The 15166-nt window shown below is 38.0% G+C and overlaps 1 protein-coding gene across 1 annotated transcript in view; it reads right to left on the reverse strand.

Annotated features, from left to right (window-relative positions):
* LOC150085767 (PHD finger protein 12) overlaps positions 1-15166 on the reverse strand; it is a 529395-nt gene that overhangs the window by 439984 nt on the left and 74245 nt on the right. The window contains exon 4 of the mRNA XM_090373472.1: positions 7908-8145. Within this exon, the coding sequence (XP_090229598.1) occupies positions 7908-8145 (238 nt within the window). The remainder of the gene's footprint in view (positions 1-7907; positions 8146-15166) is intronic.

The following is a 15166-nucleotide window of genomic DNA, read 5'->3' on the forward strand; positions in this document are numbered from 1 at the left end:
GGCAGGCGAAGTCAGATTACGAGAAATCTTTGGCAAGGGATGCAAAGAAAAACAGCAAAGAGTTCTTATGTAAACTCTAGAAGGAAGGGGATGAATCAGATTGGTCCACTTGATATCAATGGGTCAACTGTTGATGATCCTGCTCAGGTAGCTAACAAACTGAATGAATATTTTGCATCGACATTCACACATGAGGAGTTATTCAGCGAGGGGAATGCCAGAGGTGTATTCAACTCTGGCAGTAAGCTAGAGAATCTTGTAATAACTGAGAGCAAAGTGGAGGAGAAATTGTTGAAGATAAATACAAGAAAGGCACCGGGGGTGGATGGGATCAATCCAGTTATATTAAAGGAGGCAGCAAAGGAAGTAAGCAAACCCTTAGCCATAATTATGAGAGCTTCCTTGGACACAGGGGAAGTACCCATGGACTGGAGATGTGCAAATGTGACCCCAATTCACAAAGGAGGATCAAAGGGCGACACAAATAATTATAGACCTGTTAGTTTAACTTCTGTTCCTGGAAAATTAATGGAGGCATTGATTAAAGAAGCACTGCAGGATCATCTAGACAAGACTTCAGTCATAGCTCAGACACAGCATGGTTTTGTTAAGGGGAAGTCTTGCCTGACCAATTTGATTGGATACTATGATGCAGTCACAAAAGAACTGGATGCAGGGAATAACTTTGATATTATATACTTGGATCTTAGAAAGGCTTTTGATACTGTTGCACATGGAAGACTGCTGCACAAATTGGAGAAGTGTGGCATAGGAGGTAAATTGCTGCTAGGGATAAAGGGGTGGTTGAGTGGGAGAAGACAGAGAGTGGTAATCAATGGACACTGCTCATCGTGGACTAATGTTATTAGTGGAGTCCCTCAGGGTTCAGTATTGGGTCCATTATTGTTTTCTGTATTTATAAATGATACTGATGATGGTATATCAAGCTTAATGTTCAAGTTTGCAGACGATACGAAGGTTGGCAGGGTTGTCAAGGACACTACTGACACTTTGCAGTAGCATAGTGTCAGTATTGTCCTTGACACTACTGACACTATGCTACTGCAAAAGGATCTGGAAAGGTTGAACAGATGGGCTTCGAGGTGGCAAATGGAGTTTAACATTGACAAATGTAAAGTACTAGATATGGGAAACAGCAACCCCAGAGCAACGTTTCAACTCTGTGATACTGCACTGACAATGTTAGAGAATGAAAAGGATCTGGGGGTAATTGTGCAGGCAGATATGAAGTTCTCTGACAGTGCAGATGGGCTGCAAGAGTAGCTAATGGTGTCTTGTCAATGATATACAGGAATTTTTCTAGCAGGGATAAGGAGGTGATTATTCCCTTGTATAAGGCAATGGTCAGGCCACACCTAGAGTAGTGTATACAGGTCTGGAGGCCTCATTTCAAGAAGGATGTAGAGATGCTGGAACGAGTACAGAGAAGGGCAACAAGATTAGTGAATGGAACAAAGGGGTGCTCTTACGAAGAAAAAGGCTTACGTTTTGCAAATTACAGTGTCTGGAGACTAGGCACCGGCGAGGTGATCTGATAGAGGTGTATAAAGCCTTGGATGGTTTGAGCATGCTCAATGCTGATGGGATTCTTCCTCTTGCTCAGAATAATCACCTGAGAGGGAATAATTTCAAATTGAGAGAAGACAGATGTAGGATAGATGTGAGGAAATTTGCCTTTAGCCAGCGGGTGGTTGGTTGGTGGAATAGACTTCCATCCCTTGTCGTGGAAGTTGATAGCCTAAATAAGTTTAAGGCTCAGCTGGACAGGTATTTCGAACGAACAGAGGGGTGAAGTGGAAGTGGTTATTTTTTATTTATTTTATTATTTTTTTTTATTTATTTATTATTTTATTTTTTTTATTATTATTTTTTTTTTTTTTTGGCTGATGCCGCATAAGCTTGCTTTCTTGCATCAAATGCCTCTACTAATGCTAATGCTAAAAAAAAAAAAAAAAGGCAGGACACACTGGATTTAACACAAACCTGGAAGAGTCGTTTAGATAAAAAATTTCTGATAAAAATAGGGAGGTGGCCTCTCAGACCAAAAGAACAGAGGTCTTTTAAAACACCATACCTCCAGGTTGTTTCATAAGCTTTTTCCATGTCAACGAAGACTGATACCAAGTGCTCACGCTTTAAAAACGCATCGCGAATCACTGTTTCCAGTCGGATTAAATGGTCCAAAGTAAATCGAAGTCGCACTGAATCTTGTTCAAATGGTTGTTTACCTCAAGGTAATATATGAGGTGGGCATTCACCATTTTTTCCAAAATCTTACATAAGCAACTGTTCAGAGCAATTGGACGATAGTTGCTAGGAATTTTGGGGTCTTTTCCTGGCTTTGGGAAAGCGAGAACAGCTGTCCAACACCAAGAAACGGGAAATTGATCCTCCAAATAAATTCGGTTGTAAAACAACAGCTCTAGAGAGTGAGATGAAAGATGTTTTATCATCTCATACTGAATTTCATCTGGCCCTGCAGCACTCACTTTCGAGGTAGCAAGTGCAATGGTTAATTCCACTTCACTAAAAGGCAGGTTATAAGTTTCAGCTTTGCTTGGAGGGAAATTGAGTTTTTGTTTCTCCACTTTCTTCTTTAAAACTAGAAACTCAGCAGAGTATGAAGTTTCAGCAGCTATAGTGGAGAATACTTCTCCTAGAGCATTAGAAATAGCAGTTGGGTCTGCTATTGCCAATGAGAAGTATTACAACCATTATGTTGTAACATAGATGAAGGAACTGATGTGTACAGCAGGCCCCCGTTATAACGCGGTTCGCTTTACGCTGATTCGCTATAATGCTGTTCTTATATTATAACCCGTATCTGACTATAACGCTGTCACAGATTACTATAACGCTCTTTTACAGATTGCATATTTGGCATATTTAACGAAATCGTTTCATTTGATGGAGTTGATAGCTTAAAAATGAATAGCAAAACGGCATTAAAACGTTTCCCACATTAAAACTTTCAAAAAAGAACTTGTTAAAAATTATTGAAGAAGGGTATTATGTGTTATACTTCTCAACAAGTTTATAACATAGATGAAGCAGGACTTTTGTGGAAACAAATGCCTAAAAGAAGTTTCATATTGAAACAAGAAACATCGCAACGGGTTTGGAATGTTCAGATAACCAGCCTTGATGGAAGTAGGTGGTTTAGGTGTGTTAAATGTAAGGATAAGAACCCTAGTTGGGACTAGTTTTTCCTCTTTACGCATAAATATCCTCTTAATGGCTGTTACTCTCAGTTCAGTGCATATCTCCTCTTCAGATGTTTCAAGGAGATCCCACTTGACAATTACGCCACACGATGTATTCAACGTCCTGTGTGGTGATATCTTAATTGGAATACCCCCAAAATATGTTGCTTCGAGAAGCAATTCTGAATGTCACACCGAGGAAGTTTCTACTAAAAGGTCACCCGATCTAAGTAGTTTTACCGACTTTGGGGACCCTTCCAGCCTTTCAAGACTCTCTGAATGAAGAAGGGCGGCATTTTACCTATTTCCTTATCACCAGTAGAATGTATGATAAGGAATCAAGGTACAGGAGGTGGTGCAGCTTCTGTTCGGTGTTTCTTTTTTGATGTTACATTATCTTCATCAGTTTCAGGTAGGGACCTCGTAGAGGCCCCAGAGGGGTTTGAAAGATTTAAATTACTCATACGAGTAAAGAGAAAGTTTCTGATGCCCTAAGTACCTCACCCACCACGGAGCGCAAAGAGGGGACGCCCACTCGTGAACCAGCAGGTACTGCGTACACAAATGGGACGCCAAGTTCGCTTAGGAGCATCATACCCACGTTACCAATAAGGCTTGATCCCGCCCCAGGACCAAAGGGAGGGAGACTTTTGGATTGCAGTTGACCCTAGCAGTAAAAAAACCACCCGCCGATTGATCCCAGTCAAGCCGGTCCGGGACCACCCGTCTTGTCGAAGCAGGGGCCAAAGTGGTGTAATAAGGCTGGACCCTTCAACCACCAGGATCCCCCTTTCCGAATTCCACAGGTCGCGGCGCACGGCTGCACACACCGGATTTCAATGATTTAACCCTGGAACCAAGGTATGGGCATTAGATTCCAGTGATGCTAATCTGGAAAACCAGCAGCATCACTGGGAGGTCCCCTCACCACGTACAGGTGCCCACGTCGAGGGGACAACCAGTGGACCAATCAAGTCCAAACCACATGAAACAGGCCCATACCATTATGCTATCACCATCAAACTTCATTGCTCGTGCAATACAATCCTGGTGAAACCATTCTTTGCAAATGCTTCACACACCCAAGGCTGTACAGCATGATTTATCACTTTGCATTACTTTCTGCCACAGCTATAATACACAATGCTCCTGTTTCCTGTACCAGGATAATCAGTGGTATACATTTCACCCAGAAACAAGCAGCTTGGCAATGACAGTAACCCATTATATGAGGTGTTCTTCTGATGGTTTTTTTTTGTCCCAAACCTATCAGTTTTGTCAATTGTCTCTCAAATCAGCTCATTAAGGTATCTGTGAATTCCTCTTAATATTCATTTTACTATATTTTCAACATCCACTTCTCACAGATATTGCGAGGATTCTGAAATGGATGGTAGACTAACCTCTAAATAGTGATAATGAGAGAAAAGTGAAATGGATAGTGGGCTATACTACAATAGCTATACTATCATATTCACTGAGATGATAATGAATTAACAGCTTCCCTACAATGGTTGACTGAACTTATTCAGGTAATGAAGCTTGGCATCAGAATAAAACTACCCATTGGCCCTATTTCTGCCCCCTCATTATAGGACTCCTGCATCTAGAGGATCCCACCTGCAGCTCTGAAAGCAGCAGGTGGGCTCCGTCTCTAAGCTCTGTTCCTCTCAGATCCATCTTCATCTTGCTTATTGGTTTCTTGAAGAACAAATGGTACAAAGTGTGAATGCACTAGATGCAGATCCCATAAAATTTGTCAATAACCGGGTCTACAAAAACAGTACTTGCATTAATATTCCCTGAACTCAGACCTTCCTTCAAATGACTGTAGTCCAGGCTGCTCCATTAGTGCCAATAAATGAAATGAGTTTCCCAAAATCTTCTCAAAGAACTCCACAGAAAATGTATCCAAAGTTTTCCATGAGACTCAACACTCCAACTATATATGCCTATAAAGGATGGCTGTGTAAAATTGTCACAAATATTACTGAAATCAGCATCTAAATACTTGGGTTGATAATATCATTAGTCATTGTTCTGCTGTTCCACAGGTTGATGTAAGAAGCCCTGCCACAATGTCCTGTCCATGTACTTCTCTCTGTCGTTGACTTCACTCCAGTTTCCTCTGCTCATATTGACATTGGTCTTTATCATGCCATCTCATCCTCGGTCTCCCCCTTGGTCTTTTGTCCTTTAGTTGTAAATCAAACATTCTTGGCAAATGCCTCTTGTTCGTCCTCTTGACATGTCTGAACCATCACAAGCAGGATCTTTCAATCACATATTCTGGAGCTTTTTGAGTCTTGTCTTTCCAACTATGCTCTCACAAATCTCATTTTTGCCCCCTTCATTCTGCTTTCATCCTTTTTCCTCACAGTCCAAGTTTCAGATGCGTATGTCACAATTGGTACACAGTAAATCTGTGTACATGGCCTTCTTACACTTCAGTGTAAGAAGGCCATGTATGTTCCTGTTCCAGATCAAGTTTCTTGTCTGTCTATAGAAATTCCCACAAGCTTGTATCCTTCTGCTTATTTCTTCAGACCTCCTGGTAGGATTTGATATATACCATTTGGTTTGATATATATCATTATTTTTTATATTGTACCGACCTCTTACATAAATATATCTAAACATAACTATTATAATTTACTTATTATTTGATACTTTATTGTTCATTTATTATTACTTAATTATTTACTCATTATATACTCTTTTAAACAAATTTCACATTCACCTAATCTTGAAACCTTTCTCTAAAATCCCTGAACTTAAAGCCATGAAGGGCAAATTGCTCTATGTGGATTAGTATATAAGAATAAGATACTTTTTTCATCGCATTCTGTTTCATCCATTTGTCACTGAGTATGACCACCTTTTATATCCTACTTTTGATTGGCACTACTGTTCTGTCATATAATCTCTGGAATTCATTAATACTCCCAGAAAGTGTTCCAATACATGTTGGAGGACAATATAATATCAAGATAAGAAAACTTCCTCATCTATATGGTTTCCAAAAGGAAAGATTTGGTGAAACTATATTTATTGAAATGTTTGTTATTCACTTTAAGTTGGTATATTCATTCTCACAAACAGTCTTATATACATGAATATTTTAATAAATCAGAGTTCATTCTTCTGCACTAAAAATCAGAGTAATTGATAATTAGATTAAGCAATTCAATTCTCAGCAGGCCTAAAGGGAAGAGGATACTCCTAAGCATAGATTAGATTATATTACCTTTTTTCTTGAAAGAGGTTATTTATGCATTAGTATGGCACTTCCATCATTTCTACTACTCAGCTAGTATGAATGCATCGTTTATTCATATCTCATATTGTGAACACCTTCACAACGAGTTGCCTAGGTATTGCACTACTTTGAATAAGCAACACTTCTCTAGTAGAGAAGCCTACTTACTTACTTACTTACTGTTAAGTTTGTTCCAGCAATCAACCACCCTGCTGGCCAAAGCACATTTCCGAACGTCTATTCTACAACTGTCCTTCCTCGATTTGAATTTATGCCCCCTCATTCAGGTTCGTAATCTGAGCAAGAGGAAAAATCCCATCAGCATCGAGCCTGCTCAACCCATTCAAGGCCTTAAATACCACAATCACATCACCTCGCAGGTGTCTACTCTCCAGACGATGCAATTTGCAAAATTTAAGCCTTTCTTGATAAGAGAACCCCTTTGTTCCCTTCATCAACCTTGTTTAACTAATCTATACTTGTTCCAGCAACTCTACATCCTTCCTAAAATGTAGTACTCAAGGCATGGCCTGAACATTGCCTTATACAAAGAAAATCATCACCTTCTCCCTACTAGCAACAATCCTATATATATCAATGACAAGACCCCATGACCTACTCTGGCAGCCTGTCTGCACTGCTCAGAAAACTTCATATCTGACTGCACAATTACCCCGGATCTTTTTCATTCTCTCTACCCTAAATGTGATACCACACAGTTGGTACATTTCTCTGGGGTTACCTCTACCCATATGTAGTACTTTGCATTTGTCAATGCTAAACCTCAGTTGCCACTTCTCAGCCCATCTGCCTAACATTTCTAGATCCTGTTGCAGTAACGTACTGATTTTATTGTCATTAACAACCCTGCCAACCTTTGTATTATCTGCAAACTTGGACATTAAGCCATCAATGTCATTGATAAGTATACAAAACAACAATGGGCCCAACACCAAATCCTGGGGAACTCCACTAATAACATTAATCCACAAAGAGCAGTGTCCATTTATTACCACTCTGTCTTCTCCCGCTCAACCATCCTTTTATCCATTGTAGCAACTTGCCCTTAATGCCATACTGGTCTAATTTATACAGTAGTTGTCCATGTGCAACAGTATCAAAAGCTTTCCTGAAATCCAGGAAAGAAGTCATTATTATTTTTAGTAAAAGTAAACCTCTCTTACAGTTTCAAGGTGCACATATTCACACTCGTTAAAGAAATAAAAATAAACTTCGTGGAAGAGTATATATATACTCTAGGGAGTATAATAAACTCCCTAGGAGAGTATATGTAGTATTGATTTCAATACTACATATACTCTACTAGGGAAATTTTCTAGGTTTATAAAATGCAAAGCTAACTTTTAAAATTAGAATAAAAAATATATACATTATTACAAGATTTCAATGTATAATATAATTACCTGGTAGCTGTGTTGTGCAAGTTAAATCATTTGGTAGCTGAAACTGTTGTGGATTCATCATAGATGCTGCACGAATGAGTATCTGCAATGGATTGGCACTAGGTTCATCAACATCCATTGATACCGAACCAATAGGACTATCTCGAGATTTCTCACTCTCTATCTCTATCTTCTGAAAACTTTTACTACTGCTATGACGACTATGACTACTACCAGTAGATGCACTGTCATCTTCAGCCTATGATAAATATAATTTACTAAAACTAGATTGCAAAAAAATTACCCATTATATCCATTAAGTTCTCAGTTTTCACAATGAAAACAGAGAACTTTAAAGCAGAAAACTTTAAACAAATATGCAGTATAACGATAGTGAAATTATAGTAGTCTTATAATACCGTGACAAACTGACTAAAAAAATTGAATGGCAAATGCCTAAAAAACGGTACTCACCTTGTATAAATCTGCAATAAATTTATTGGTAAATGGTGGCTGAATTTAGTTTGGAAGAAGCATTAAAAAGAACTAAGGCAGAGAATGGGGTAAAAATATTTTTAAACAAATTTTAAAATGAGCGCAAGGAAGTAGAAGTGCAGATCTCCAATCCTTGGTTGTCATAAAAAGGTTGAAGGACGCGAATGAAAGAATGAAATTAGCATTTGACAACCAAGGATTGGAGATCTGCACTTCTACTTCCTTGCGCTCATTTTAAAATTTGTTTAAAAATATTTTTACCCCATTCTCTGCCTTAGTTCTTTTTAATGCTTCTTCCAAACTAAATTCAGCCACCATTTACCAATAAATTTATTGCAGATTTATACAAGGTGAGTACCGTTTTTTAGGCATTTGCCATTCAATATGCAGTATAAACAATATGCTTATGTAAGAATCCTAATATACACAAAAAGTGCCCCATGCTGGAGTCTTAAAAGCTATTTCTAATAATTTCAAGCAAGACTTTCAACTTTCTACATTCATCATCAGCATTGAAAATAACACATATTTCACAAATATACGCTCAGATATATGTGCATATATTTTCCAGTGTGGAGTCAAATATCTAGTCAAAACTATACACATGCATAGATATATACACAAACATAGATTGGTCAATAAATTACTACACATTATCTAATACGTAGTAAATTACTTCATCTAATATATAGGGACGTGTAGTACGAAGTGTTCAGATAAGGTCTAACCAACTTCAGGTGTGGAGTTATGCTCTTAGTTAAGAAGTATATTAAATCCAAGGTGGTGCATCCAGTCGACATGGATGGCCAATGCAATACTGAGTCAGTTTGGTGTGCACTAGGAAAACAAAATGTAGGTGGGAATGTTATTAGTCTAGTGATTGTGATGAGTATAAAAAACCAACTATACAAAGAAACAGAGTGGTCTTGTAAATCAGAAAGATGGATTTTAACCTTCCAGATATTGACTGGAACTTGTGGATTGGTCACTCACACACACACACACACACACACACACACACACACACACACACACACACACACACACACACACACACACACACAAGCAAGACTTGTGAATTTATTCGATAACTGTTTTCTACAGTAGCATGTTAGAGAAGCAACAAGAGGAAGCAATACTCTTAATCTGATTATCAGCAGTGATTCTTCATGAATTAAGAACTTGCTGGTAAAGGACCCTCTGTGTGGTAGTGATCACAGTGTGCTGATGTGGGATTTACTTAAAGGCATAACTACTGTCAAGGATAAAGAAGGGATTTTGATTTCATAAAGATGACTACAGTGGTCTCAGACATTCTATTCTATACAGTGGGACCATCTGATGATGTTAGTAACAACAAATTCTAAATGGGAAACATTCAGGAGAGGAACCGTAGAAGCTATTAGGCTTTTCATACCAACTAAGAAATACCATTCCAGGCTTATACCTAAATGGATGTTAGGTGAGCTGATGACATTTGGGGCAAAGGAGAAAAGTGAATCGGAAGAATATAAATTATCGGGTGATATAGAAGCCTATGGTAGATATAAAATAGTCTGTAATCGAGTGACAAAGGTGGTTAGGCAAACTAAGGCAGATTATGAGAAGTCTCTGGCAAAGAATGCCAAGAAAAGCAGCAAAGACTTCTTTACTTATTTTAATATTAGAAGGAAAGGGTTAAATCACATTTTTCACTTGATGTTGATAGTTTAACTGTTGATGAACCTGCTCAGGCTGCTAACAACTTAATAGTTATTTGCATCTATATTCACACACGAATTCTTTATAAAGGATTCCAGAAGCTTATCAAATCTACAGGGAGCTAAATGATTTTGTGATAACTGAGAGAAAGTGAAATTGTTGAAGCTGAACATAAAAGAGATGCCTGGAGTGGATGGGATCTATCAAATTATATTTAGGGAGGCAGCAAAGGAAGTAAGCCATAATGATGAGGCTATCTTTGTGAATTTTAACTTCTGTTCCAGGGAAAATAATGGAGTCTCTGATTAAAGAAGTAATGCAGGACCATCTGGACAGGAACTGCAGTCATAGCATGGATTTGTTAAGGGGTGATCTCGGTTGACCAATCTGATTGGATATTATTATGCATTAAAGGAACTGGAAGCAAAAAAAAATGGTAGCATTAAGAGCAAGTTACCACTCTGGATAAAGGGATGGTTAAGTGGAAGGATGCTGCTCTTCATGAACTAATTAGTGTAGTCCCCCAGTGTTCAGTGCTGGGCCCATTGTTTTCTATATTTATAAATGATATTTATGAAGGTATATTATATCAGGTTAATGTCTAAGGTTGCAGAGATACAAAGGTTGGTCAATGCCAGTAATCAGGATAAGCATCTAAAAAAAATTATGAAATGGCCTGAGAAATGACAGTTGAAGTTTAACATTGACAAATGCAAGGTACTGCATATGGGCAGCAGTAATCCTAGAATAACATACCAACTATTTGGTACTACACTCATGGTAGTGAAAAATGAAAAAGACCTGAGGAGTAATTGTGCAGTCAGATATAATGTTCTCTGAGCAATGCAGACATGCTGCCAGTACAGCTCATGGAGTTTTGTCTATGATATATAGGAACTTTGTTAACAGGGACAAGGAAGTGATTATTCCATTGCACAGTGATCAGTCTGCATCTTGAGCACTGCATACAAGTCTGGAGGCCTCATTTTAGAAAGGATATAGATCTGCTGGATTGGGGAAAGAGAGGGACAATGAGACTGGTGAAGGGAATGAAAGGGTGCCTTACCTAGGGAGGCTCCAGTTCTGCAAACTGCAGCATCTGATACTAGGCACCTGCAAGATGATCTGATTGAAGTGGTTAAGGCTTTGAATGGATTGAGCAAGCTCAATGCTGATTACGCTCTTCCTCTCGCTCAGACTATACACACAAGGTGGAGGGGGGGATAAATTCAAACTGAGGAAGGATGGTTGGAGCACTGATGTGCAGAGGTTTGCTAGCAGATGGTTGATTATTGGAACAAACTTCCATTTAGTGTTGTGGAAGTGGGCAGTTTGAATAAATTCAAGTAAGAACTAGATGAATTATTGGAGGGGATGGACAGGTGATATGGGAGGGTTTTTTATTTATTTATTATTTTATTTGTTTTTTTGGAAGAACTAGATAAATTATCTTAAGAGATGGACAGGTGGAGCAGGAGAGTTTTTTATTTCATTTTATTATATTTTTTTGGCTGTTGCTTTATAAGTTCACTTTCTTGCATCATATGCCATTACTAATACAGTGGTGATAATAATAATTAACAATTAACATAATGTAGCCCTCAGCATTGCTGCTTATCTCAGTTAAGCAGTAAGCGCGAAAGCAATATTTGGATTTCCAATTAACTACCCACCAACTATTCTGCATTTAATTTTAACCTTAAATTAATTCTAAAACAACAAAAAACAAAAACACATTAATTTACTTCTAACCTTTTTTTTTTCCTATATACTTATGTGGCCTGCCTATAACTACATTTATTCACCTTCGTGTTAAGTCGATTTTACATACTAATTCTCTCAGATATCACTTCAGTTTCAACCACCTCCAAGAAACTGACTGGTTATATTTCATATTCGTGGCACTTTTATTTTTACTCCAATACAGGCCAGTCACATCTCATAGCTAACCAAGGTCATGCTTGGGTCTTACATAATTTAATTTAGTATGCTTTCTTTACGTAATTTCATATATTCTAGAGTTACCATTTTTTTTTTCACTTCAAATCCAGGAACAAAATGGCTTCATCATAAAGAATGTGGAATAATTTCATTATTATTTAATTCCTGATAAAGAATTAAATAATAACTGTTATTAAATATTGAAATTATTAATTTATTTAATTAAATTATAATTATATTACAATAGTCGTAATACCAATATTAAGAAGATTATACAAAATAAAATAATTATTAACTCATATAGGGTTAGAAGGACTATCCTATTACCACATTTTTTTTACAGCAGGATTTAAACTGCTTCAATAATGCAATAGTCTTAATGCTGGCAGCAGAACAAACAATCACTGCACAGTTATATTCCACTTTCAATCTAGTTGTATCGTAAAAAGTTAATCTGCCATAGAATTTCAAACGCATCAGAATGTGTAAAAACTAAGTGATGAAGTTGACATATTTATGGTAACGTTTACAAAATATATGTTTTGCACATTACATAACACATATTCATTAACCAGTTTGAGAGAATTTGTTATGTAATGTGCAAAATATTGACCTGAAAAAGTCTTGAGTATATGATGATTTGGAGTTCTTGTAAATCATCTTTCCAGGGACAATCAAAGATACCAGACAGGACACTGCCTTGCAGGATTCCAGCTGTAACAGTTCTGGTGCAGCTCAGATTGCCATCACAAACAATAATAGTCTTGTTCTCAAGAATTGTCTGAGTAAACAACAGCAAGTCTCCGTTAATGAAGTAATACTCGCTCAGCATTCTTATGGGCATTCATGAGAGTCTGAAGAGTAGGGTAAATGCCCTCAAAGGAATTAAAATGGGGGCCCACAAGCTCTCAGCTACCCAAACTAATGCACACCTGACATCACACAATACAGCAGCAATCTTCAAGGCAGAATGCACTTGTCCCACAGGAGCTACTTGGTGTCAGGGAAAATGGAAAATATGTTGTGCGATGATAGGTGGAATAGGACCAGAGTATGTCTGCCAGGGGCAAAAGTAGATGACGATGTAGAGCAGATATCATCTTTGAAGGGCACAAAACATGCACTTCAAAAATTTGTACACATTGGCTCTAATATTATTAACAGTAAGAGATCTAAGGATTTATATAACAAGTCCAGAGCAATATTGGCAAAAGTAACCAGTTACGATTGAATTTGAAAGTGTCTGCAATTTTGCCAGACATGTTAGGAGGAAGTATACGTTGAGAGCTTTGTCAATCAATTCGGTTCTGGAGAGTATGTACAAGGCTCATTGTGTAAAATTATTCTCAGCATGGTGTGAGCTTGTTAACAGGAGAGACTGTTTTTACAGGGATAAGATACACTTGAATAGAAGAGGGTGCAAGAATATTTGGTGATGCTATCGAGGCAGTGATAGGTGGGTCCAAAAACTGCTAGCTTGGGGGAATACACAGACTAATAGTTTAACCAGAGCCACAGGCAGATGTGAAAGTGATTTTTCCTTTGCTACATGCAGCAGCTTGGAAAGCGAGGTGTCAGGGATTTCAGACCTGCCGTGGGTCATCATGAAACAAATGAATACGTGGGCTGTTTTAGGGTAACTACCAGTTTGTTTGTTTTTGGTTTTTGGAGCATTAGCAACTAAGGCCATATTGCTCCGGGGATATGCGGTGGTCATTCCCTAACCTTTCTGCATCCTCCGTATTTGGTGGTCACGGGCTCGAACCCCGGTCTAATCAAGAAGCGTGTGTTGCACACTGCTGCTTCTGCCCACCTGGCTACGGAGGCACCAAGTAACTACCAGTAAGAATGCATAACATGTATACTTGCATGTACACTGACACTAGGAGTACTACAAATAAATTTGATGAATTTGAAGTACTGATTAAGTCATCGCATGCAGACATTATAGAAATAGTGGAGATGTGGGGGTCACTCAGATATAAGCGACGCTGAATTTAGAAATGGGGAATACAAAGTATACAGGAAGGGCAGACAGGGCAGGAGAGGTGGCAGGGTTATGCTCTTAGTTAAGAAGAATATTAAATCTAATGCAGTGCATACAGTTTACGTGGGTGACAAGTGCAATGTTGAGTCAGTTTGGTATGATATTAGCACCAGGAAAACAAAATTGAGAGTAGGAATGTGATGAGTAGAGCTATACAGGGAAACAAAGTGGGTCAGAATATAAAAATGTTTCATAATGGGGGATTTTAACTTTCCAGATGCTGACTTGACTGATTTGTGGGTTGGTCACACACACACACAAGCAAGCAAGCAAGCAAGACTTTTGTGGATTTCTTGGATGAATGTTTACTTCAGCAGCATGCTAAAGAGGCAATAAGAGGAAGCAATACTTTTGATCTCGTTATGAGCAGTGATTCTTCATGCGTTAGAAATCTGCAGGTAAAAGACCCACTGGATGGCATCGATCACAATGTACTAATGTGAAATTTAATTAAAGACATAACTAATATACCAAGGGTAAAGGGAAAAGCTTTAGTTTTTGCAAAGGCCTCAGACAGTTTTTAAATTATGTGCAGTGGGATCAATTGATGATGTTACCAACAGAAAACTAAATGGGAAGTATTCACAGAAGTAATCAAAGAAGCTACTAGGCATTTCATACCAACAAAGAAATACTGTTCAGGGTTTAGACCTAAATGGATGTCAGATGAACTATTGAGAGAAACAGCAGAGAAAAGTGCATGGGATCCATATAAATTATCAGATGACACACAAAGCCTATGGTAGATATAAATTAGTCTGTAATCAATTCACAAAAGAGGTTAGGCAAGCTAAGGAAGATTATGAGAAGTCTCTGGCAAAGAATGCAAAAAAAAAAAACAGCAAAACTTCTATGCTTATATTAACTGTAGAAGGGGTTAAATCACACTGGGCCACTTGATCTCTATGAGTTAACTGCTGATGACCTTGCTCAGGTTGCAGGCAAATTGAATACGTATTTTGCATCTACATTCACACAAGGAATTCCTTAGAGAATGGAATGTCAGATGTTTATAAAACTATAATGAGGAGCTAAATGATTTTGTGATAACTGAAAGAAGAGTGGAAGAGAAATTGTTGAGAATGAACATAAAAAA

This window comes from Mastigoproctus giganteus, chromosome 5, assembly GCF_048544385.1.
Source record: "Mastigoproctus giganteus isolate SK-2022 chromosome 5, ASM4854438v1, whole genome shotgun sequence".
Lineage (NCBI taxonomy): Eukaryota > Metazoa > Arthropoda > Arachnida > Uropygi > Thelyphonidae > Mastigoproctus > Mastigoproctus giganteus.